At 38.1% G+C, this 24,592-nt stretch overlaps 3 protein-coding genes and 1 pseudogene across 3 annotated transcripts; 1 reads left to right on the top strand and 3 right to left on the bottom strand.

The window, feature by feature from the left end:
* Positions 1-3,433: 3,433 nt before the first annotated feature.
* On the bottom strand, positions 3,434-4,092 carry LOC135645421 (large ribosomal subunit protein eL27x). The gene has a single exon (XM_065163771.1). The coding sequence runs from the start codon at positions 4,028-4,030 to the stop codon at positions 3,623-3,625; it is 408 nt and encodes a 135-aa protein (XP_065019843.1). The 5' UTR covers positions 4,031-4,092; the 3' UTR covers positions 3,434-3,622.
* Positions 4,093-4,379: 287 nt separating this feature from the next.
* Positions 4,380-6,367, bottom strand: LOC103981650 (L-gulonolactone oxidase 3). Its single transcript, XM_009398393.3, has 3 exons — positions 5,693-6,367; positions 5,283-5,538; positions 4,380-5,199 (listed from the first exon to the last, which is right to left on the bottom strand). Exons 1-3 carry the CDS (start codon positions 6,365-6,367, stop codon positions 4,394-4,396), a joined length of 1,737 nt encoding a protein of 578 aa, XP_009396668.2. The 3' UTR covers positions 4,380-4,393.
* Positions 6,368-14,941: 8,574 nt separating this feature from the next.
* On the top strand, positions 14,942-18,888 carry LOC135672053 (protein tesmin/TSO1-like CXC 5; annotated as a pseudogene).
* Positions 18,889-19,166: 278 nt separating this feature from the next.
* On the bottom strand, positions 19,167-22,699 carry LOC135645426 (rho guanine nucleotide exchange factor 8-like). Its single transcript, XM_065163786.1, has 7 exons — positions 22,471-22,699; positions 22,224-22,340; positions 21,635-21,789; positions 21,379-21,453; positions 21,018-21,290; positions 20,178-20,498; positions 19,167-20,064 (listed from the first exon to the last, which is right to left on the bottom strand). The coding sequence occupies exons 1-7, from the start codon at positions 22,697-22,699 to the stop codon at positions 19,657-19,659; spliced, it is 1,578 nt and encodes a 525-aa protein (XP_065019858.1). The 3' UTR covers positions 19,167-19,656.
* Between the last annotated feature and the right edge of the window lie 1,893 nt (positions 22,700-24,592).

A 24,592-nucleotide genomic window follows, 5' to 3' on the forward strand; every position in this document is an offset into this window, starting at 1 on the left:
CAGCCGATGCCAAAAAGAATGCCACAATGCCCGTACTAAATCGCTTCTTCTTATTCCCTTTTTATTCATGATCTATATCATTACCTTTTCACTTGCATCTAATAGCTGCCACTAGAGATAATTTGATAGAATTTACAAAGTATATATAAGTGTATCATCCTTGTACGAAGGGCATAATTCTGTGGGCATGTTTTCCTTTCTGGATAATGCAGAATGGAATGACGCCACCGACCCAAATTAGTAAGCAGAAACCTCGAGCGACTGAAATCAGTTCCTCACCTCTTGCTTCAGAAGATGTTGTTGTTGCAGATTCGAATCTAAGTGATGCACCTGAAAGCTCTGGCTTGCCCAAAGGTTCTCCTTTATATATATTCAAATTAAGCCTGCCCATCCACGTATGCTTTTATTTTGTCGTGTTTTATGCCTTAAGTGTGATGAACATTCTATTTAACATGTGTTTATTTTGTTCTTTCTAATTTGGTTCAAGTTCATTGATTTAGTAGTTTTCATAACCTTGTCTTTGAGAGATGTATGACAACTAAAATATGTTTGATTTAATAAGATGAAGAGAAATTACATTGGCGTGAGCCTCGTGCACTGGATACGCCTGTTTTAAGAGAAATTGCTTGCATCATGAACTATAAAATGACAGAACTTGAATATTTTAATTTAGACCCCAAAACAATTAACATAACATCAAACCTTTGAAATAAAATCAGAACCAAATCTTAAAGTGACTAATCCTTGTGCCCTACATGGAACACAATTTAACTGAAAGCAGCAAATATTATCATCTTGAACCTATAGAATATAAATATTGATTTTGTGGTTAGCTGCATCCAAATTATTAATAGCAGTGCATGTCATAAAAATATAGGAGGAAAGGAAGAGGTAAGAAGAAGAGAATACGATGAAAGAGGAAGGTGCATGGTGCACAAAGATGAGATGGGAAAGACTCATGTTTGGGGCGAAGAGGGCCTGTGTAAAGTATATGTGAAGTATATTTATTATTTTTTTTAAGATTTCGATTTGGATCGTCCGAGATGAGGACAATTCTAAGTACCATTCATTTCCTATCAATTCAAACGAAACTTTAATTGTCGATATGTACATTACTTTAAAAGGGCATATTCCTCCCAAAAGCTTCTTCTTTTCTTCTTTTTTCTTTCCTATAGCACCCTTTTTTTTATTTATTCTCGTATAACGCATCAAATTAAATATATAAAAAAAAAAGATTAACCTTAGCCTCTGTCTTGATAGTCGTCACCTCTGCCCTTCATCCGTCGATGTCTTCATGCGACAAGTATGATGACAAATATATATATCTCTCTCTCTCTCTCTGTGAAGAGACCCGTTATTATCGATGAAACGAGAGTGCACTAGATGAGGATAGAAGAGGTGAACGAGAACACAACGACAACGATGAACAAAAGACGAAAGCAACAAGACCAAAGATAATTTTATCTTAAAAAAATAAAATATATTATAAAATAGATTAAAAAATATTATATATGTGTGTATGTGTGTGTGTTTGTTTTCCAACATGAACATGAAAGAATAATCAGAAGATAGAGTAAATAAAAATGGATAAATGTTTTTACAGATTTTCTTTTGGTAAGCAACTGATTATTCGATCCGTAAAACATCGTCCCCATAGAACATCAATTACTCTGCCGCCACTGCCAATATCTTCACGACCACTGTGTTTACACATCAATGTGTTTGGGACGCGAAACCAGCATTGTTAAAATATGTATAACGCCTCAACTTGGCTAAGTAGCACATATTATTTGCTCAATCAATCATCTCCCAACGATTCATATACGAAAAACATTTCCAAATGGATCAAACGATTGAGGATTTCAATGGCCATATACATCTTTTTCTTATTCTAGCAATGGAATTCCATGAGTTTAATTTTGAACTCTCTCATACATCTTTATTTTGCCTACCCTAAACCCCCCAAAGGTAGTGATAATTTCAAACCGATACAAACATTTATTTATGCCATAGAGAATCCTTATGATGCTAAGAAACAACGATCAGAATAGCAATGTTACCATAATTATCTAACAATTCAACTACATTTTGGGTTGAAACACAGTCCAAATACAACTTTTGGGATTTAAGCTTTCGTAATTCCTTCTCTACTAGTTGAATGTGAGAGATTCCCTTGAGATGTGCCTCCTTTGAAATGAACCTGGCCTTTTCATGATGGGTTCCCCAAAGACCTTCTAGCTTAGGAGTGGTTTTCACCCTTTTATCCTACTTCTCCAACCCTTCAATTAATATATACCAATGGGAGACCAAACATGAAACTATCATGTAAAAGGAGATGGTCAGAATCACTCACTGATAACAGTGCATCACACCTTCGCATGCTTTCAATATCTATTTCTGTCAATATCACCCATTGTGGCTCTCAATCTCAAGTGATCAACCTTTTTAATACACATATGCTACCAATAGATAAATAAATACTGTGTGCCAAATCCTCATATTACCATCACTCCTCAATTCCAAAGCATATCCTTTTTTATTTCTCACCATGAACATGATCATATGCAACTTCAAAGCCAGGACATCAGGAACATATAGCTTGGCCAATCCAAGACAAAAACCAGCACTATATATGGTGGTAACCCCTCCTACTCCTAAACAAGCCCTTGTTGTTACTTACTATCTCAAGCAATCTATGTTAGACATTCATTATTTTCTGGTGAGGCTAATGTTCTTATTAGCAATCAAGTCCTAATAACATGCAGTGATGATGGTTTAGGTTAAACCAATGTTCTCAAGCCAAATTCAAACCTAAAGCTACATGAATCCGATTTCAGGTTCGGATTTAATGGAACCTCGTCGCGCCCAACTTGTTTTCAGTTTCTCATAAAGTAAACAAATCATTAGAATTGTTTGGCTTATTTCTTTGCTCAATTTATTCTCTCTTTCTTTCTTTTTTCCCAATTCTTCCCTAGTTCTCAACAAACAATTCCAGCTCCTGGCCCTTTCCATTACAAATAACAATGTTTTTTATGGACATCCTAAATCATGTAAATTGTATGATGCTAGAACATGGTTTAGCAATTCCTAACAGGACCTCAAAAAAAGAATGCTATCTGTAAAGAGCATTTGCAGATTTAAAGTCCTAAGCAAAATGACAACATTTCGGGCAAATGAAGATGATCACAAACACATAAAAGCTAAATTTGACAACCATTTAATCGTCAGATGTTCTTTTCCCCCAAACTTTTTCAGATCAGGAATACCAGCCGGATGATAAAGAACAAGACGTGCATCATCAGTCCCTATAAGTTCTGAACCATCAGAATAAGCCGGACACAACAAACATCAAGTTCAGAAATCTAGAATTATTAATCTATGTACTGAAATGGTCTTGTAGTTTTCTTTCAACGGATCGCTTGCAAAGATGCAATTGTAGGCAAACACGATTGATTTAAACCAACAACGACGTCCATAGATCAGCCAAATAAAATGAAGATTGTCAGATGAACGAAAACGAGAATCTAAAACATATAATGATTTCAACAAGCATTGGCACGGAACCGTCCCACATTAATGGAAAGCAGACGCATTGCGAGAACTAGATAGATGCTACCTTAGCTTAGAACCTGAGCTTGGTGAAGAACCACCGGTTCTTGCCGGTCTTGAAGCGCTCCTCCAAGCGGGCCTTGGTCTCCTTGCATGCGGTGACCTTCTTGTCGCGGGACTGCAGCGCGTCGAGCGTGGCGACGTCCTTGAGATCGACATCGAGCGTGTAACGGGTGGGCATGATGTGGCTGTAGTTCACCAGCTTCAGAAAGGCCTTCACGCGAGACTTCTTAGCCGTCTTCTTCGCCGAATCCTTGCGGATGACCTTCTTCGGGTACTTGGCGATGCCGGCCACCAGGCAATGGCCGTAGGGCCGCTCCCGCGTGCCGTCGTCGAAGGCCCGCACGATGACCGCCTTCCGCCCCGCAAAACGACCTTGCAGGACGATCACCGCTTTGTTCGGTTTCAGGAACTTCACCATTTCTCCTCCTCCTCCTCCTCCCCCACTCCGATCGCCTCGCCGCCTCTCAAGCTCAAAGGACGAATCCCACAAGAGGGGAGTTTATATAGGAGTTCGATTAGGGTTGCGGCCGTGTATAATGAATGGGTCAACATTGAGTCACCAATTATGCGAAATGGGCCTCAATATGGGCCGGGCTTTTAATAGCGTAGCATTATAATTCTTTATATATTAAATTAGGGACAAATAAGTAAAGCCCCTTTATGCAGATACGTACACACACATATATAAATATAAATAATATATATATATATATATATATATATATATATATATATATATATATATATATATATATATATATCTCGATTCCACGGAACAAAGTCACCCTGTTGTGTACCTGCACACCCTGGCTTCTTTGTAGACAAGCCCGGGCCTACACAGGTACCCTTTACTCGGACTGCAGTGCTCGTCCTCTGCGCAAATGCACTGTCCTTCCAGTGCGCAGCCGTTACCTGTGTTCGATCCCTGCCCCGAGACCACTTCATCCCACCATGGGCTCTGAAACATGCCTCCGGGATCCGATTGGTTCTTGGCCGCCAGAAAATTGCCGAAACCAGGGTACTTTCGGTGCACACCAAGGAAGGCAACCCTTCGATTCTTCGCCCAGTGCGGCCTGGCTCCGTGCTTCATGAACGCCATCTGCTCCACCTCCTCCCAGACGTCCTGGTTCAGCCTGGGAGTGGACGGGTCATCGGCTCTGTAGTAGTTGAAATCCAGGACGATAGAGTCCTCGGGCTGGCCGAGGAGCGCGTCCGATTTTTTGATGAAGCGTATCAGAAACCCGTTGTAGTTGTCGACGCCGCAGAAGTTCTCCGGTTTCAGATCCCTGAGCTGCTTCACGTCGTGGATGAAGTCCATGAACTTGGGAGGAGAGAAGATTGCCGTGGTCTCGTAGAAGAACAACCCTTTGCTTCGAGGATCCCAAGGGCACGTGCTCATGCTGTCCGCTTCCGGTAAGTGTTGGCAGGAGCCGGAGGTCTGCATCTTTCCCTGGCGGCCCACCACCGGGTAGCCTGTGAAGATCCCGTTGTTCTTCAAGCCATTGCCCGCCAACCTTCTATACTCCAGCTCGGCGGCTGCGGTGACGCACTTCCCCCTTCTGTTTCTTGATTCGTCGTAACGCTTCTCTGCATCACAGAAGAATCTGGTGAGCGAACGCAGCGCCCTTGGAGCAAGCGCACGAGAAATTTGGCGATAGTTCACGCGGTACCAGTAGCTCGTATTGCGGCGCAGACCGCCATGAGGTTTGGTTGGAAGCCGATGAAGTCATTGATGCCGTCGCCGGAGGCGTTCGAGGGGACTCGATCGTCGAATCTGAATGCAACTTTGTGCTGCGATGGAAACCAGGTGAGGTCAGCGAATTCGTGCTTGCGAGCAACATCCAACAGGCGATCTTGGAAGCTGGCGTCGTCGTGGAATGAGTACGTGATGCTTCTCTTGAAGCTGGGTTCGAGTGACAGTGTCACCTGTAGATCCAAGTCGAGAAATCTGATCGCCATGTTTACAGCAGAGCATGATAGAAACATGAGAGGATGGAAACGATGTCACGTAACACCTTCATGCTCTTCCGACTCTTTGAAGCGAAGGAGACAGAGGGCAGTGGTGGAGGATTGCACTGACCTGAGATATGATCCCCAGAAGCCCCAGGGAGACGCTTGCGGCATTGAAGAGCGGGTCTCCCCGGAGCAACCTGACGACCTTCGCGTACCCTTCCGACTCACCGGCCGGGATCACCATGCTCAGGCTCACGACATGGTCGTGGACGGCTCCTCCCTTGCCCCACCAGGAGCTGCCATGCGACCCCGTGCTGATGATCCCGCCGACGCTGACCCCCTCCCAGTACGTTGAGGCGACCAGGCTCAGCCCGGCCGCCTCCACCTTATCAATCAGATCCCGCAGCCCCACGCCGGAATCAGCCGTCACCGTGCGGCCAGCTACGTCCACCTCTATCCGCGTGTTGTACTTCGCAGTGCTTATCAGAACCGAGTTCTCCGGCGGGGGGCAGGCCAGCTTCGGGATTGCGTGCGAGAATCCGCTCACTACCTTCGCCTTGAGGTTGTTCCGGTTGGCCTCGGCCACGGCCGACCGCAGCTCCTCCTCGTTCGTGGGGTAGACGACGCTGCGGACCCAGCATTCGCTTCTGTCTCCCCAGGCGCCGTAGGCGTTGGAGAGGACGCAGCCCGTGACGTTGCAGCGAACGGGCGGAGCCGGTGGCTTGGCGGAGGTGAAGTATGGATTCGACCCGATGACGACGAGCAGCAGCAGAAGAAGAACCGCCCGAATTGGAGAAGCCATGTCGATGCCTGGTTGACCGCCCTCCTGTCCCTTGTCTTACTTATACATGCACGTGGAGTGGCACAAATCTTTAAGAAGCAACGTGGAAGGTCCCTTATGGCTCAACAACGCACTGTGGGTGTTCATGTGCTATTTAATGTTAATGTGCTTTATTCACTGGAGCCTATGAGGCGGAGAGCAATATATTATCATATCTTGTACAAGCAATATATATATCATATATATATATATATACACACACACTTATACTTTAGCCCCTTTTGACTTGAATCATTCATCTATTTAATATATAAAAAAATCATTTTTAATTAGTAAGGAGCACAACTTGTGCCATAAAATATATATATATATATATATATATATATATCCAGAAAATGATAATATTTAATAGAATTTTGATTTCTTTTCCTGTCTTTTTTTCAAAAGAGATATTTTATGTTTTTCCTATATGTTTTTGTTTCTTTTGTAAGGAGATATTAGGATTGAGATTTGTAGACATGAGTTGCAATTATCTTTAGAAAATAGTTGATAAATTATAATTCAATATCAATCCTTTTTTGAAGTTTTTTTCTTCTTCTTGATCAAAAAAATTACATAAGATATTTTTTCTTGTTAAGATTATTTTGAAAACTATTTTTTCAAAAAAAAAAATCATTGAATGGGAAGATAGTGAGAAGACCAAAAAAATCATTGTTATAGCAGTAATTCTTCTATCTTACCTTTCCTTGTATGCATCTTTGAAAGATAAATAAATACCTTAGTGTTTAAAGAATGAATTCCTTTCTCACTCTACATTAGAAAATAGCTTATGACTCTCCTAACATCTCTCTCTCCTTTCTTGATTAAGCTTTAAATGGGAATCAATGAAGAGGTTATGATATTTCCAACAAAAAAGGACAGCATGATCATGAATGAAAGCAAAACATGTTTGTATAACCATAGAGGCCATAATGAGAAGGCTTTGAAGTTGGTGATAGACATGTGCTTCATACATGTTCTTGTGTGAGCCACATGGTGCATAGTAATTTGTTCCTTGTCCATATTGATCACCTTTTGAGGAAGAACAAATTTATTTAGTGTGATGATGAATAATTTAAAAGGCTTGTGAATCTTTTTCAACTCATCCAGAATGTCTAATGATTGAAGACTTTGGCTACTTGCTGATTCTTGAAGTATCCATGGTAGAGAGAGAGAGAAAGAGAGTCAATAACCATCTATTACTTACTTTGGAACAGTAAAAGAACATTTACAAATAATTTAAGTGTATAAAAATATTCATAAATTTGATATCGAAAAACTAACTCAATATATAATAAATCTACAATGAGATTAAATTTGATCATCTTTTAATAACATGTAGTTGAGATAAATAGGTATGTTTGATTTATATTTAGTAAATATTTTTTTATTTCAATATGAAATCTATTCATCTAATAAATTAAATCTTTTAGTTTTTCTATATGATAAATTTATTTATTTATTATTAAGAATAACAGATAATGTTTCGAATTCTTAATATTTGATAAGTGGGTATGATATATATATTATCATCGTATCAATATTTAATGTGTAAAATAAATATAAAAATAAATTTAGTAACTTGTATAATATGTATTGGAAATAGAGATATAATCGCGAGACTCTTGTTTTAGAATTTAAAAAATACCCGATCTTATTTTTATTTATAAACAGTAAAAATTATGTTTCGAAAATTCCGGCGTAAGAAAATAATCTTATCATTGTATCAATATTTGTGCTCATCATATGTAGCTAATTTTACTTCACACTCTGTATGAGGAACAAACAGTTGTAACACAACTGAATGAAACTTCATCGATCGGAATAAACTCCTTTGAATTAAATTGTGTTGTGGAAATGCATGTCCTTTTGATAGCTACTGGCAGCCTTGGCATTTATACCATTGGGACCAAAGAGATGGCACCGCCTGAATCCTGAGACAAAAGGGAAGAATGACAAAACAGAGGAAGATTCTGAGGTTGATTCATCCTCTCTCTCTCTCTCTCTCTCTCTCTCTCTCTACACATCATCTTTATCTGTGTATGACATCCATCCCTTCTTTCTGTGTTGTTTATAGCAAGTCAATGCCTTCATAATGACAGAAATTATTTGCAGATGCTGTAGCCCACAGTGTGACATCCAAAGAATGATGGATGAATGCCATCCATTTGGATCGCTTCATCTCACTGTTTGTTTGGTTGTTCGAGCATAAATGAACACAAAATCGATAAATGTGCATTTATTCGATCACTGTTTGAGAATGAAACCAAATTTGCTTCTCCACTGAATTTATTTTGATAGCTAATGTCCTCTTAGATGATACGACCACGACAAGACTATGGAATTATTGATATCCTTCTTCCATCACTTAGCATACATCATAATATTGATAATTCAAATTATTAATTTCTTTTATCATTAAAATCATATAATAAAATACATGATTAAATTGAGCTACAGCAATACAAGTCGAATGGCTTTTATGATCTGATTTGACGTAACTATTGTTAGTCGTGGTTTGAATTTTCTGAAAATAATGACAACTCATAAGCTTCATTATTTCAAAATCAGAATTAGCGGCGATCTTTTAATTATTTTACGGAGAAAACTTCATACTTATTCATATTTATTAGCCAATAATAAATTCCTTCAATATCCCATCTTTTGAACTCCCCATTAATGTCCAAAATCTTCTCCCTCTTTAGAACAGATCCCCACCGTCAATTCTTAACATCACATCCCACCGTCAGATCTTCCTTCCCGGCCCATAGTACGGCCCAATCGGCCCATCGTCTCTACGCACAAAATGTGACATATATATATATATATATATATATATATATATATATATATATATATATATATATATATATATATATATATATATATATATATATATATATATATATATATATATATATATATATATATTTATAGAAATTAATTTTTGCCACAGGATCCAACGACAGGTTCTCAGTCGTCGGATCATTATTTTCTTGACTGCGATCCTTCTTTTAAATAAAAAATAGAGAGAGAGAGAGAGAGCTACTGCTGCCTCGCTTCCTCACCCTTCGACCGAGACCACGCGGTCTAACTCCGCCTGTCGTGACTCCTCGACGGATGCTCGTGATACCGGAAAGAGTAAAAGTGCATAATGAATTTTGAAAGAACACCGATAGAACAGTTATTCAGATAGAAAATGTTACATAAGCCAACGAACGAACTCTTGAAGAAACTTTGATAAAAAACGAAAAATAACTCACCACCAAGTTTAAAATCAAAAGGGATACAGAAATATCACCACCCTAATGACAATAAATAAGAATACAGAACAAAAGACTCACCACTCAAGGATGCATCTAAAAGATATAGAGTTCAAAAGAGCAAGAGCTTCTACCAATATCCTTAGTTTTCTAAAGTTCTTTCTAAGCCCTAAACACCAAAATAAATACTAGTGCATGAAACAACCTTTGTGCAGGGAATATGCTGATGAGCTGTCTTATCTGAGTAAGCTGAGTTGAAGATTATGAGACAATATTGTTGACTGAAAAAAATATCATATTATCAGCATGATCCATATCAACAGATTGTAGCAAATTAGACACTCCCGTGTTAATCTCCCTTGGTTGAAAAAGACTTATCCTCAAGTCCTTGTTTGTTTCGTCAACATGACTATAAAAAAGACTTAAATCAGCTACATTAAATGTTGGGGATACTTTATAATCTTTAGGTAGCTCAATCTCATAAGCATTTTTGCCAATTCTCTTAAGCACCTTGAATGAACCATCAACCTTTGGTTTCAATTTTCCAAATTTGCCCGACGAAAACCTCTCCTTCCTTAGATGAATCCAGACCAAATCACCTGCATTAAACTCTACATGTTTTCTGTGTTTGTTAGCAGCTTGCATGTACCACTTATTTTGTTTCTCAATGGTTGCTTTCACACCCTCATGCAGCTTGTTTATCTGCTTTGCTCTTTCGTCAACATCTCCACTAAATTGCTTTGTTGTAGAATGAGGGATTAAGTTCAAAGGACCAATAGGATTAGCACCATAAACTACCTCAAAAGGACTTTTACCAATACTATGATGTATAGAACGATTGTAGGCAAACTCAATTTGTGGAAGAATGACATCCCACTGCTTAATATTCTTGCCAACATAGCTTCTAAGCAAATTTTCCAAGCTTTTGTTTGTTACCTCAGTTTGCCCATTGGTTTGTGGATGATGCGAACTGCTAAAATTCAAAGAAGTACCCAGCTTCCTCCAAACAGTTCTCCAAAAATAACTAACAAATTTTGAATCTCGATCAGACACCATAGTTTTTGGAATACCGTGCAATATAACAATCACTTTAAAATATAAATCAACAATATGAGATGCATCATTTGATTTATTATATGGAACAAAGTGAGATATTTTTGAAAATCTTTCAACAACAACCATGATAGAATCCTTGTTCCTTTGAGTTCTAGGCAGTCCCAAAACGAAATCAAGACTCACATCCTCCCATGGAGCATTTGGCACTGGCAATGGGGTGTACAAACCAGAATTTTGACTTATTGTTTTTGCCAAATGACACAATCGGCATTGCTTCACATGTCTAACCACATCTCTAAATATTTTAGGCCAGTAGAAATTTGATTGAACAAGAGCTAAAGTCTTGTCCCTACCGAAATGTCCTCCCAAAACACCACCATGAGTTTCAGCTAGAATTACTTATCTCAAAGAATAAGATGGAACAACAAAGCATTAGCTCGAAAAAGAAAACCATCAAAGATAAAAAAATTATTGAAAGGAACCTAATTTATAATTCTGCCATATTGAGCCGAAATCAACATCATTCTCATAGAGATCTTTGACCGTTTCAAATCCAACCACTTTGACTTCTATTACTGATAATAAAGAATGCTTTCTGCTCAATACGTCAGCAACTACATTTTGAACACCAGATTTGTGCTTGATTGTAAAGTTGTAAGATTGTAAAAACTCCACCCAAGCTGCATGCCTCTTGTTTAGCTTGTGCTGGTGATTAATGAACTTTAATGCCTCATGATCAAAATATAGAACAAATGGCTTGGTAAGAAGATATTAACTCCAATCAGATAAAGCTTGATAATTCATATAAAACTTCTTATCATAAGTGAGTATTTTTTTCTCGTATTATTCATCCTTTTACTAAAAAATACAATGGGCTTTCCATCTTGACTCAAAACAACACCAATTCCCACATTAGATACATCACATTCAACTTCAAACACTTTATTAAAATTTGGTAGAACTAAGATAGGAACTTCGGTCACCTTTATTTTTAAAAGATCAAAAGTATCATTAGCTTCACTAGTCCATTTGAATTTATCACATTTCAGACATTCGGTTATTGGAGCGACAATAGAGCTGAAACCCTTGATAAATCTTCTATAAAATGAAGTTAAGCCATGGAAACTCCTCACATTATGCAATGAAGCAGGTGTTGGCCAACTGAGAATAGCCTCTACCTTACTTTGATTCATCATGATTCCATCTTTTGAAACAACATACATCAAAAATACCATACTAGAAGTAAAGAAATCACACTTCTTTAGATTAGCATAAAGCTTTTGCTACCTCAAAATAAGAAAGATGTCTTTCAGATGATTCATATGCTCCTCTTTGCTCTTGTTGTACACCAATATATCGTCAAAATTAACTACAACAAATATTCCAATGCATGACTTAAGTATGTGATTCATAAATCTCATGAAGGTGCTAGGAGCATTAGATAGCCCAAATGGCATAATCAACCATTCATATAAGCCTTCTCTAGTTTTAAATGTTGTTTTCCACTCATCTCCAGGCCTCATTATTATTTGGTGATAGCCACTTCTCAAATCAATTTTAGAGAAAATATAAGCACCACATAATTGATCAAGTAAATGATCTAACCTTGGAATAGGAAAGCGATAATCCACTGTGATTTTGTTGATGGTGCGACTGTCCACGCACATTCTCCAAGAACCATCCTTCTTAGGCACTAACAAGGCTGGAACCACACAAGGACTCATGCTCTTCCGAATTAACCATTTTTTCACCAATTCATCAACTTGCCTTTGAAGTTCTTCATGCTCCTTGGGACTCATTCTATATGCTGCCTTATTAGGTAGAACAACCCCCGGAATAGGATCAATGTGATGCTGGATGTCTCTCAAGGGTGGAAGGCCATGTGAAATCTCTTCTGGTATAACATCTTCAAACTCTTCCAGGATTTGTTTCATGACTTCTGGTGTCTCCTTGTGTTGTTCATTTTCTTCTACTACTAGTAGAGCCATAACATGACTACCCTTGTCTAATTCACCTTTGCATCCACCATACGACATAAAAGTGCTAACTTTTTTTTTTTTTGCATTGATTTCAGATGGTTGTAATGGAGCTAAGATGATCTTTTTTTCATTCACCTTAAAAGAATAAGTATGTTTGTAGTCGTCATACAACACCCTTCTATCATAATGCCAAGGTCTTCCTAACAACAAATGACAAGTATCCATAGGAGCAACATCACACCATACTTCATCTTTATTATACTAGCCAATAGAAAATGAAACTAAATATCTTTTAGTTACATTGATATCATTTCCTTTTTGCAGCCAACATAACTGGTATAGATGTGGATGAGGGATGATATTCAACTTTAGCTTCTGCACCATCTCCAACTTTACATTGATCACCAAGCACACCTTGCCAAGAGAAGTGCATTTAGTGTGAAACACATTTTTTTCTCACCCAACTTTTATCGTCGGCCACATAGGACACTTATAAACTACGTTGTAATACAATAGACAAACCATGATCAGCATAAGTAATCTCTTCCTCATCATCATCGTATTTTGGTTCGTCCTTAGCTTCATCTTCTCCTCCATCACTATGATCTTCAACCAAAGTTACAATCCTCCTATTTGGACAATCTTACAATATGCCCAAAACCATGACATTTGAAGCATTTTCGACCACTTAGGATAGAAGAATTAGGTGTTTTTTTGTTACTAACAGATTCTTCACTCTTTTCTTGCACCTTCGATATCACTTTGCTTTGGATGGTAGGCTTGGAACTTCCTCCTTTTGTATAGCCTTCTTTTAAGCCGTATCAAAAACTCTTTTCAAACTTATGTTGCTTTTCAACTTTTAATGTCAGCTTGCTCATATCATTTAAAGACCAATATGGCTATAGCTGAACAATTTTAGCAATCTCATATTTCAGACTTTCTAAGTATCTTGCAATTGTTTGTTCTTTTGGTTCCACAAGCTCTCATTTTAACATCAAATTATCGAATTCTACAGTATATTCCTCCACACTAAGATCTTTTTGCTTGAAATCATGTATTTTGAGAAAGATCTCTTGCCTATAATTATGAGGTAAATATTTTCTCTTCAGCTCCCTTTTCATTTTCTCCCATGTAACGATCTTACTCTTCCCCTCACGTTCTTTTTGTTTCTTCATATTTTCCCACCAAAAAGATGCATTCCGTCTGAGTTTGAGTGCCACAAGTTTGACCTTCTTTTGTTCTGGTGGTTCATGAAAATCGAAAATTCTTTCTACTGTATTAAGCCAATCGATAAAGTCATCAACATTTATTTTTCCTTCAAATTCTGGAATATCTAATTAGGATTATATTTATTCTATCACACGTCTTGGACTCAATTTCTTCTCCGACATCTTCTCGACTCCCTTGGAAGAGGAGGTGTATCATCATCAGAAGTAAACTCTCGAGCATTATTTTCATGGTGGTTGTGTCTACTTTGAAGTTCGTCGATTATTTCATTTTTTTCTTGTAGACTACGTAGTAATTTTCGTAGCTGCAGCCTCAACGACTCAGTGTCATCTTCATGGTCGTTACCTTCACCAACTATATCTTTTCCATTCTGCCTTGTCATGATATCTAGCCTTTAGCTTTGATACCAAATTGATACCGGGGAGGGTAAAAATATAAAATAAATTTTGAAAGAACACCGATAGAACAATTGTTCAGATAGAAAATATCACAGAAGGCAAGGAACGAACCCTTGAAGAAACTTTGGTAAAAAACAAAAAATAACTCACCACCAAGTTTAAAATCAAAAAGGGATACAGAAAGATCACCACCCTAATGACAATAAATAAGAATATAGAACTGAAAACAAAAGACTCACCACTCAATGACGCATCCAAGAGATACAGAGTTCAAAAGAGCACTCCAAGAGAGCTTCTGTCAATATCCTCAATTTTCCAAAGTCCTTTTTAAGCCCTAAATATCAAAATAAATACTAGTGCATGAAACAACCCTTCATGCATAGGAAATTTCAAAATTAAATGTTTTACAGCTGTCAACCAACTCCATTAGTGTATTCCTTAGCCATGAAAAAAAATATCATGATACAGCTTTACCTTTGTGTAGAGAATATACTGATGAGCTTTTGAATAGGCTGAGTTAAAGATTATGAGATAATATTGTTGGTTGAAAAAAATATCATTATCAGATCCATATCAACAGATTGTAACAAATTAGATACTCCCGTAACAATTCGACTGCTCTAATACAGCAAGATGATCAACCTGCTGCGTCGGAATCGTCTGACTTCCCTCAGGCGGTCGGTCGCCTCGGTTGCTCTCGAGCAGCCGCCAGAGGAGCCCCTGAATCAGCACTCGCCGCTTCTGCCGTTGTCATCTCCATTGCCCATGTGAGTTCATTTTAATTCCTGAATTAATTTGGAGTTAATATCTCCTAAAACATAAGACTGCGTTTGTGTGCTGATGCCAACATCTATATTGTCTGTCTTCTGAGTATCTGTTCTTGAGGGTTTATATGATTTCTTCTAGTTTGTAATTGTTTCCTCCTTCTGTGATGGAATAGTTTATGTATGGTGTCATTGTTGCGATGCCCTTTTTGTTAAAATTTGAATAGTGCAGAACATTCCTCGTTTAATTTATGTTTTTCTTTGTCTCAGCGGATGATGGCACTAAAAGCTTATTATATTCGAAAAGAAAAGAATTCCTGCAGAACTGATTTTTTTGGAATTAGTTAGAATCCGCAATAGATTAAATTTGTCGAAAATGTGATTCCCGTGGGAGAAATGTAGTTCAAAAATTATGACGAGAAATTATTCACAGCTGATGCAATATCTTATTGTGTTACTTAAAACTATAAATCTGTACTTCTAAAATACTTAGCATTTTTTTTTTTCTGCTTTCAAGTCAGACTTCTGCTTCTTTATTAGTGTTTAGGGATGCATATTTGGTGTATGAATTTGAAAGACGCAATAGTTATCACTGGGTTATGTTGGTCGGCTAGGACTGCAATGCTATGTTGTTCAGCCTAAGAGTGGCCTTACCAAGTCTCCAACATATTGCTTTAAGTTATTGTAAGAGAGTTCCATTTAAACCTTTCGCTTGAATTGTTCAAAGATGCATTCTGAACTGGGTTCAACCTTCTTTCATCGATCTGATTATACTTTTGGCTTTTCTGCATCTTAATTCAGTATTATTCAATAAAGTGAATGACTTCATAAAATTGCTTATAATTTCCTTATGTCAAGTTTGTTTATTGTCCTCATGTCATTCTCGTTATGAATGTTTAGGTATTGCAAGTGTTTTGCATCTAGGGTATACTGCGATGGGTGCAACTGCACAAACTGCTATAGCAATGCTGAGAATGAAGCTGCTAGGCATGATGCTGTTGAAGTTATTCTAGAGCGCAGTCCTAGTGCCTTCAGGCCTAAGATTGGCAGTAGCCCATATGCGACTATGGATCGTAAGGTATGTCTGCATTCTTATGTTGAAACACATTGGCCTTACCTGGCTGCTTTATTTCACAAGATAGGAAAGAATTGACTAGGCCAGAACATATGTATACATGTTCTTCAGTAGAGAGCCATAAGCACAGGAAATATAGATTCCTTTAGTTTTTTTAGTTACTCTTAAGAAATTCCTCATCATCAAAGTAACACTTGCATATTGTCTAAAGGATTTTATTTATTTATTTATTTGTTTTTGCATAAGCTGAAGCTACTTCACATATATCTTATTCTAAGATCCATGTACTTTTGTGTGCTAGGATGAGGCAAGAGAACTATCTTTGATGGGTATACACAATAAAGGATGCCATTGCAAAAAGTATGGGTGCCTCAAGAAGTACTGTGAATGCTTCCAAGCCAATAGTCTCTGCTCTGATAATTGTAAATGCATCGATTGTAAGAATTTTGAAGGCAGTGAAGAGAGGAAAGCGCTTTTTTATGGCAATCATTTTAGCACACTGTACATGCAAAAGGATAATGCAACCTTAAATGGTTCCTCTCAGTTCATCTCTCCTACATCGGTAAAGGATCAGTCTATTCACAGGCTTGCAGAACTGCCACAGGTGATTCTTTTGCCTTTTTTCCTTCGACTACCAAAGTGCTTTTAGGTTTGCAAACAGGCAGAAAAGGCTGGCTTATTTGTTTTTTCCTGGTTTCTTTCTTAAATGCTGCTTTTTTGTGACCCTAATCAATGATGAAGAATCACAACAAATTATTGCCAGTCTTTTTTCTATGTTCAGTATGCGTTCTCAATAGATATTAAATTTGTAATTTGAAGTATTGTCAATATTATCATCTATTACTTTTTGCTAAATACCCAATGATTATCAGGTTGGTTACCTGAAAACTTCAGGACCAGCTCCTGTTTCTGCTCATGTGAACTGCACTCTTAATCCTGCTCCGTTGGCCCCTACTAAATTCTCTTACAGGTAGAGAGATTATCATCGAATAGTAGTATCCTTTTTTATCTTGAAACTTGAAGCTTTTCATCCATGTTTGGTTATGACTTACAAATATGTTTCTGAGATTCAAGTTCTGTTGGTCATCATGAAGGTCTCTTCTAGCAGATGTGGTCCAACCAGTACACATAAGTGATCTCTGCCAGCTTCTGGTGGTTGTATCTGAACAGGCTGCTAAAACATTAGCTGGTATGGATAAATTAACACAATTAGGCACTTGCAATAGTATTTGACAAATGATGCATTGTTTACTATGAAGTTTAATTGATCATTTTGGAGCTTGTTGGTCTGCAAGTTGCCTGTACATCTTGCATTTGTTGTCAACAAAAGTATGCTGCATCAGTAACACCATCTGCATCGGCTCGGATAACTGTTTTCTTTTTCATTTAGTAATTTCGTCAAGAGAGGATGATCAGGTGGAGTTTTTTAGGCTTTTTTTCAGCATGTAACTCCATTTTGTGGATCTTAAACTTTAACCGAGTGTATCTTCATTTTGTGTCATAAAGGTAACAAGATCCTAAATTCATTTGCCAACAATCTACTGCAATTATGTTCAGGCTCAACTTTATAACTCTAGATGTTGTAGCAAATTTTGTTTTACAATGTTCTTTATTTAATAGTTAATTGTTTTATCTGGGCTTCAATTATTCTTTATTTATCTGGGCTTCAAAATATGGTTGCATCTCGACAATGTTCTTTATTTGTAAATCACTCAATTAATTTTTTTCTCATTTCCTTAGTCTAAAAATAAAATTATTCAGATAAAAAAGTTCAAGAGGAGCTGGTTGAAAAGGAAGGTCAAGTCGAAAGCTCTCTCTCTTCCACGATTTGTGATAGTGATCAGAGACCAAAAGATCCAAATATTCAGCTGAAATCGGCTGATGATCGTTCACATCGGCCTGCTGTAGACAATGTTAAAGCAGAAGGGTCTGAATCTGCCTGTGAGGATGGACACAAAAGGCCGAGGCCGGTGTCTCCAGGAACACAGGCCTTAATGTGTGATGAGCAAGACACAATGATTCTGACGTCCCGAAATGCTGGTACATCAGCATCTTGTCGCAACCAGCATGTACCAGAGGTCTATGCAGAGCAAGAAAGAAAGGTATGTGCTGATGAAGCTCAGAGACTATCTCTGTCAGATTGTCACTTACGTAAGATTGAAAGGTAAACCAAACTTCATTTTTATTGATAGTATAAATGCCTCTTCAAGTTAAACCACTGCCGATGATTGTTTTGTGACTCACATCAAGGACGAGCTTTAGATGATTTTTTTGTTTTTTGTTTTCATACTTGTCATTTGTCTGTCTTTTCCCTTCTCTTCTTGGTTTCTTAAGCAAGCATCTTTTTCATAATGCAAGATAGAGTTCATACTGTTTCACTCGCTATTTTCCATCATTCATTGTTTGGTTGTGTACTCGGGTTTATTTTCATAGAGTTTTCTGAAGTTTCCGAACCATATGAGCCTAAGAAATTGTTTCTAAGAATCCAAAGGATTGTTGTATCACATTTCATTCGAGGTATACCATACTTCACATGTTCTGAAACTGGCACTCGTGACATTTTATTGCTAGAGCTCCATGGCCGGGAAATCCAGGGAAGATCTATGAATGATATTGCTAGAGCTCCAACGACACTTGATGCAGAGCCAGTTCCTGCTGATTCCAACAAGCAACAACCGGCAGGATGGCCAACCACAAGAAATGGAGACACTGGGCACAAGCTTGAGGATTCAAAGTTGTAAAGAGAAGGTACAGCAATCATCAGATAACACTAATGAGATTTTGGTAGGGTGTTTATATCAAGAACTTGAATCTTGAATCCTCAGCTCTCTTCTTTTTCTTTTTCTTGAGATGGAAAGCTCTCTTCTTTTACCCTTTAAGAAAAAAAATTGCTTAAGATGTGATCAGGATTATGATATCATGCTGGCAATGACCAAAGACCTAAAAATAAGAACCAAGATTTTGTTGGAGACTTGATCTTGACTTTTGTTGATATGACATGATCACAGGAGTTAGTACATCAGCTGAAACTTCCATACGCAGCTACATCAAAATAAAACCAACAAGCTGAATGACAAAGAATGGTTGAAGGTGAATAAAAATAGACACAATCTGTAAAAGTAATGCCACACACACACACACACACACACACACATGGTACAAGTAGGGACATCAAGCAAGGGGTTCGTTCTCTGGTTTCATGGGGTAAGAATCTTTCAAGATTTGCTGCATCGCATAAGGTCATCTTCTAGGAGAGAAACACTTCCTAAGCTATGGTTCACTGTGTGGTGCATATAGATGACAAGTTCTTGTCAACTGGTTGCGATGATATCTGCCATGACTTTGAGCAGCTTTAATCAGCACATGGACAATTGTCATCACCATCCACCAAAATCCAACAGCAGCACTTGAAGTTATATTCATGAATGTCCAATTCTATAGAACTAAATACATTTGTCTTGATGTCCCCATATCATCCATTTCATCATTCCCTTTGCTCATAAGATTTCTTAGTGGCGAGCTGTTGGACTTCTCAGGCCTCCCAAGTTCTCTATTTTCTCTAAAAATTTCTTGTTGGTCACAAGGTTAGGGAGCTTTCTCATCCACTTTCCTTCATCCTCCGAGGTGCCCTTCTCCTTCTTCGTCTCGGTATTCTGATCCATTTGCCAACCCATGAAATCTTGTAGTGTCATCAAATTGTTTGCTTCTATTTTGTTAAGCTTCTCGATCTCTTCCTTGGGATCAAGGGGCTTAATTGGCTCTGAATCTGTCAGTGAAGGTCTTCTCCTTGAGCTGCCACCTGTTGCATCTTGGGATACAGAATCAGCATAGAGAACATCTTCAATACGAGACATCACGGTGAAAGCTAAGCTTTCTATAACCCTCGAGTAGCTTTCCAGTATGGAATGCCCTACATCCTGCATAAGCCATATAAGAATAATCAACGTTGAAAGCCGAAGTGCTAATTGTATGCTTTTTTGGAGAAAACATGGAGTTGGTCCAATGGAGAGAGTCGAGTGTTGGTCCTTACCTTGTTGTACTGAATCTTGTTGATGTCCAGGTCTGATTGAGGAATCCCAGGGAATCTGTGCTTGAGTATGAGCAAGATGGTTTCTGCTCTCTCTTCAAATTGCTCTCTCTTCTCCATGCTGACTGCTGAACCCCATGCAGATTTGCCATCTTTGTTGTGCATCTTCCTCTTCCAAATGATAACAGATGCTTCAATTCGGTTTTTGAGGTCTAGGATTTTGTGCTCTGTTGATAAGTCTACAGATGAGAGGAACTCTTCAGGGTCGAAATCATCGTCGGTTATATTCCGATAAAGTGAGTCTCCGAGACTTGCCCTTCCATTCTGTTACACGAGAAAACGTTACTGCTACATGTATACTGACCTGGAGTTGATGTCATTTGAAGGGGAAAAATAAATCAATTCCTAGAACAAATTGGTGCTACTAACCTTCATTCTTCTTTGCTAGTTTCAGTATCCTTCAGATATTATTTATGACACAATTGAAAGGAACTAAAACTATTGAACTAAACATATTGCTCAAGTGCCAATTTGCTTTCTCTAGATGTATAAATTCAGAACAAAAATTTAGAATGAAGCACTTGAAATTGACATGGAAGTACAGATGAGACTGAAGACCACAGTGCAAAATTATTTTTCTATGTGCATAAACATATCACACGTCACCCTGCTAAAACCCCGTCTAAAATGATCACCTTCAGCTGAAGCAAAAACTGGGAACCATTTCAAAGCCAAAAGTTTGTTACATTAGTTTGGAATGGCAATTTTATTTTATCATAATAGAATAAAAGGAATTAATCTGAGTTGAAACAGTTGGCCAAAAAATCCCTTCTGAAAGCCTACCTTAGGGAGGGATTCAATGTAGGATTCTGGAATCTCCATCTCCGTAAGAACATTAGCGTTTATAGCCATTGCTGCTTTGAGCACTTGGTTCACAAGCTCCTTTTGATACTGAAGCCATTTCCTTGATACGTCAGACAAGCCATCGGGAGGGACTCTGACGGTCGGAAGCCACCACTTATCATCTGTCCTCCGAGCATTCCCCTTCTCGGACTCATCAGCATCTCTGGACACATACCAGAACTCATTTTGGTCTTTGAAGTTGTCTAGGTATTCCTGTTTCAGACAAGGATAAAGAGTCAAATTAGCTGAAAATTTTTTGCGGTCTACTGCTGAGCATTTCAGTTTGCACAGGTTCGCTTACGATGAGCATTGCATCGAGCTTCCGCAAGGCAGGGATATTCATGAGAAGGTCTTTGCGTTGCTGAGTTACCATAATCTGCTCACGACACAAATAAGAACATTGTAATTTACGGTGAGATTTTCATCTTGTTGTTATCTACGTAAATTGATATGGTGTGTTGATTACTGACTACATGATCTGCTGTTCTTATTGCAGATAAAACAGTACAACAACAACAACAACAACAACAACAAGAAAGAGAGGTGTTTTGAGTGACCTCCATGCTGGTTCCATCTTTGGATATCTGTTGGGAAGGAACAAACTGAACAATATGATCCGTGACTGATAAAAGCCAGTTTATTTCTCTTCTCCATCTCGCCTTCCTTTCTGCAGACATGGGCTCCAGACGCCATTGTTCTCCAAACACAGAAGCTGGTTCAGTCACAACAACAGACAGGTGAAGATGTTAGATGATCTTCAATAAAAAGATTATTGAATAAGGTTTTTGCATATCTATCCTTTCAAATTTTGGAAATAGCATATATATATATATATATATATATATATTATTGATGAACTTAAAAATATGAAACATTAAAATACATTTAAAAAAATTAATATTTTCATCAACAACTTGAATGTAAAAGTGCAAAATAAACAAAAATACTAATTTGTAGGGATATATGTAATATTTTGAACGGTATCAATGTCATTTGGATTTTCAAGATGATTATGATGATGGATAGATTTGCTCATGCAGACGAGAGATACTTTAGGAGAAAAACATGGTGATCATTGCGCTGATGCAGCAGGTATGATCTCTTATATTCCTATTTGGTTATGGATGTGGACTAGCAGAAAGAAACCTGCAAGATTGGTGATGGCATTGGAGAGAGCGAGGGCTGAGGAAACCCCTATTCCTCCACCTGACATGTCCTCCCCCAGAAGCAGCTTTGCAAACCTCTCCTTCATCAACTCCAAATCTGACAAAAGGCGCCACAAAGATTGTGATCTTATGATATCGAAAGTTGGTTCTTTTCAGGTATTTCTTCGAACACATTCATTATGTCTCCAACACTCGATTCAATTCATGCAGTAACGCTACTGTCGTACCTGAAGGTTGCTCCTTGACACCTGCATCCTTGCTGAACCGCGACTTGGGTGCTTGCTCCGGAGGTTGGCAGGGCGCGCTCGATCCCTGGCTCCTAAAAAGCATCTTGTCGTCGTCGAGTGACCCGCTCTCGAAGGTTTGGCTCTCCTCTCTGCTCCCTGAGCTCTCGGACATCCCCCTGCCGCGCACCAACCGGTCAAGGCTGCAGCCTCTTTTCAGAAACCGTACCATCAAGGGCTCGTCCCCGAACACGGCTCAACGCATGGAGAAGGCGACGAGGTCACCGAAAGCGACATGGGCTCCTGCACCAGCGACGGCGGCCACTTCCTGATCTCCACTTCTAGGAGATGAAGCCCACACCTCCACGAGCGCAGCAAGTAGATGGAGAGAGAGCGAGAGAGAGAGGAGGAGGAGGAGGAGGAGGAGGTGGCGAGCGTGGCGTCCTGCGGGCAGTTGTGGGAGAAGAGAAGATGAACCGCGAACGAGGAGAGAAGGCTTGATTTGTCTCCTCGTGGTTCTTCTCCTCCTTGGCCTGGGGTGGGATTAGGACGTGGGGTGCATGTTTGAGGGTGGGGGAGAGAAAGAAAAAGGGGGGGAGCTGATGGAGGGAGGAGAATACAACAGAATTGTAGGCTGGTTTTGGAGGGTGTAAAGCTGGCTAAAAGCCCGGGAAATGTGGATAGCCTTTTGGGTTTGTTCCATTTGTGCTCAATAAGATTATTGATTAAATAGAAGAAAAAAAATATTGATTAAAAATATTCTATGTTTTTTCATTAAAATAGGGAGAGAGAGAGAGAGAGAATATATATATATATATATATATATATATATATATATATTTAAGAGTATTATGGGAGATCACATTGTCATTGTTGGTGAACCACTTAGATGGAAGACGAATTAGGATTGGTTTGATGAGTAATCCTACAATAACCCTAAAAAAAAATTAATTTTATGATTCAAACTTTGACCAAGACATTTTATAGTAATTATTTATTGAAAAACTCATACACAATAATGGATAGATTCGATGTCGAAGATTTGGATCTGGCATCGATATGAATCTAATAATTACATAAGTAAATCTTATGTCGTTCTAAAGCGAATGATCTGGATCGATCGAGCATCAAGTCTTCATTCGCTATGTTAATTATCTTATCTTCAAAATTCATAGCATCTCGGTTTGATAACTCAAGTAAGATATACATCCATCATCAAATTAATATTTTATGCATAAAATTACATAATAATTTCTCAGCTTAAGATAAATGATACTCTTATGGCTAATTTTCCACTTTCCAAATTTTCGGATTAAAAAAATTCAAATATTAAGGAACCAAACTAACAAATTGCTTGCTTGACTTGGTAAACAATAAAGACATGATTGGCACTAAATCTGGCCGGACTTGGGACACGGTGACCCTTCTTAGGTATGTGCAGCTGTATATTAGATAGCATGAGCCAAAATTAGAATAAAAGGAGACCTTTGGTTGGTTAGGTCATGAAGGAGATAACACAAGCATTTATTCTTTGGATTCTTGGGAAACAACTCACTTGTCAAACCCATAAAGTTAGCTAGTTATTCCCTTCATTTATATTATTGTTCATGTAACTAAAGAATAAAAAAGATAGAAATTTGTATTTCGAAGAAGTAAATTGGAAAATTGGACTCAATGCTAATATATTTTTCTTTCATCACTCCATATGGTTCGATAGTAAAATGTGGATTTTATTCGACTTGGTGGTACCATCACAAGGATTTGATTACCAATTCTCCTATGCAAGTATTATTTTAAGTGTTATATTATAATCTTTTTTTTTTTGTGTGCAAGTTGTGCAATATCGATATCGATGTTTATAAGGATTGTTCCGTGCTTTTAGTCTTATGCAGGTTGATAAGATTTGCACAAAAAGAATAAAGTTAATAATGATAATAAAAAAAAACATATTATTGAGGTTATAAATAGATTTATTTTTTAGTAGTATCATAAGGGTATTTCTAGACTTAGACAAGCTCAACTCTTGGTCCTCTCTACATACATATGACCTAACGTATTATGGTAGCTTTAGTGTTTCATCATGTATATGGAGTTGATAAATATTAAAAAAAAATCAAGATTTATT

This window comes from Musa acuminata, chromosome BXJ1-4 (genome assembly GCF_036884655.1).
Source record: "Musa acuminata AAA Group cultivar baxijiao chromosome BXJ1-4, Cavendish_Baxijiao_AAA, whole genome shotgun sequence".
In the NCBI taxonomy this organism is placed as follows: domain Eukaryota; kingdom Viridiplantae; phylum Streptophyta; class Magnoliopsida; order Zingiberales; family Musaceae; genus Musa; species Musa acuminata.

Coding starts and splice junctions, on each gene's coding strand:
- LOC135645421 (XM_065163771.1), bottom strand. CDS start 4,030: ATGGTGAAGTTCCTGAAACCGAACAAAGCGGTGATCGTCCTGCAAGGT.
- LOC103981650 (XM_009398393.3), bottom strand. CDS start 6,367: ATGGCTTCTCCAATTCGGGCGGTTCTTCTTCTGCTGCTGCTCGTCGTC. Junction 5,539..5,692: donor TTCTGGGGATCATATCTCAG/GTCAGTGCAATC, acceptor TTGGATCTACAG/GTGACACTGTCACTCGAACC. Junction 5,200..5,282: donor CGCCGCAATACGAGCTACTG/GTACCGCGTGAA, acceptor TCTGTGATGCAG/AGAAGCGTTACGACGAATCA.
- LOC135645426 (XM_065163786.1), bottom strand. CDS start 22,699: ATGGTACGGTTTCTGAAAAGAGGCTGCAGCCTTGACCGGTTGGTGCGC. Junction 21,790..22,223: donor TGCCATCACCAATCTTGCAG/GTTTCTTTCTGC, acceptor TGACTGAACCAG/CTTCTGTGTTTGGAGAACAA. Junction 21,291..21,378: donor AGCTCGATGCAATGCTCATC/GTAAGCGAACCT, acceptor TGTCTGAAACAG/GAATACCTAGACAACTTCAA.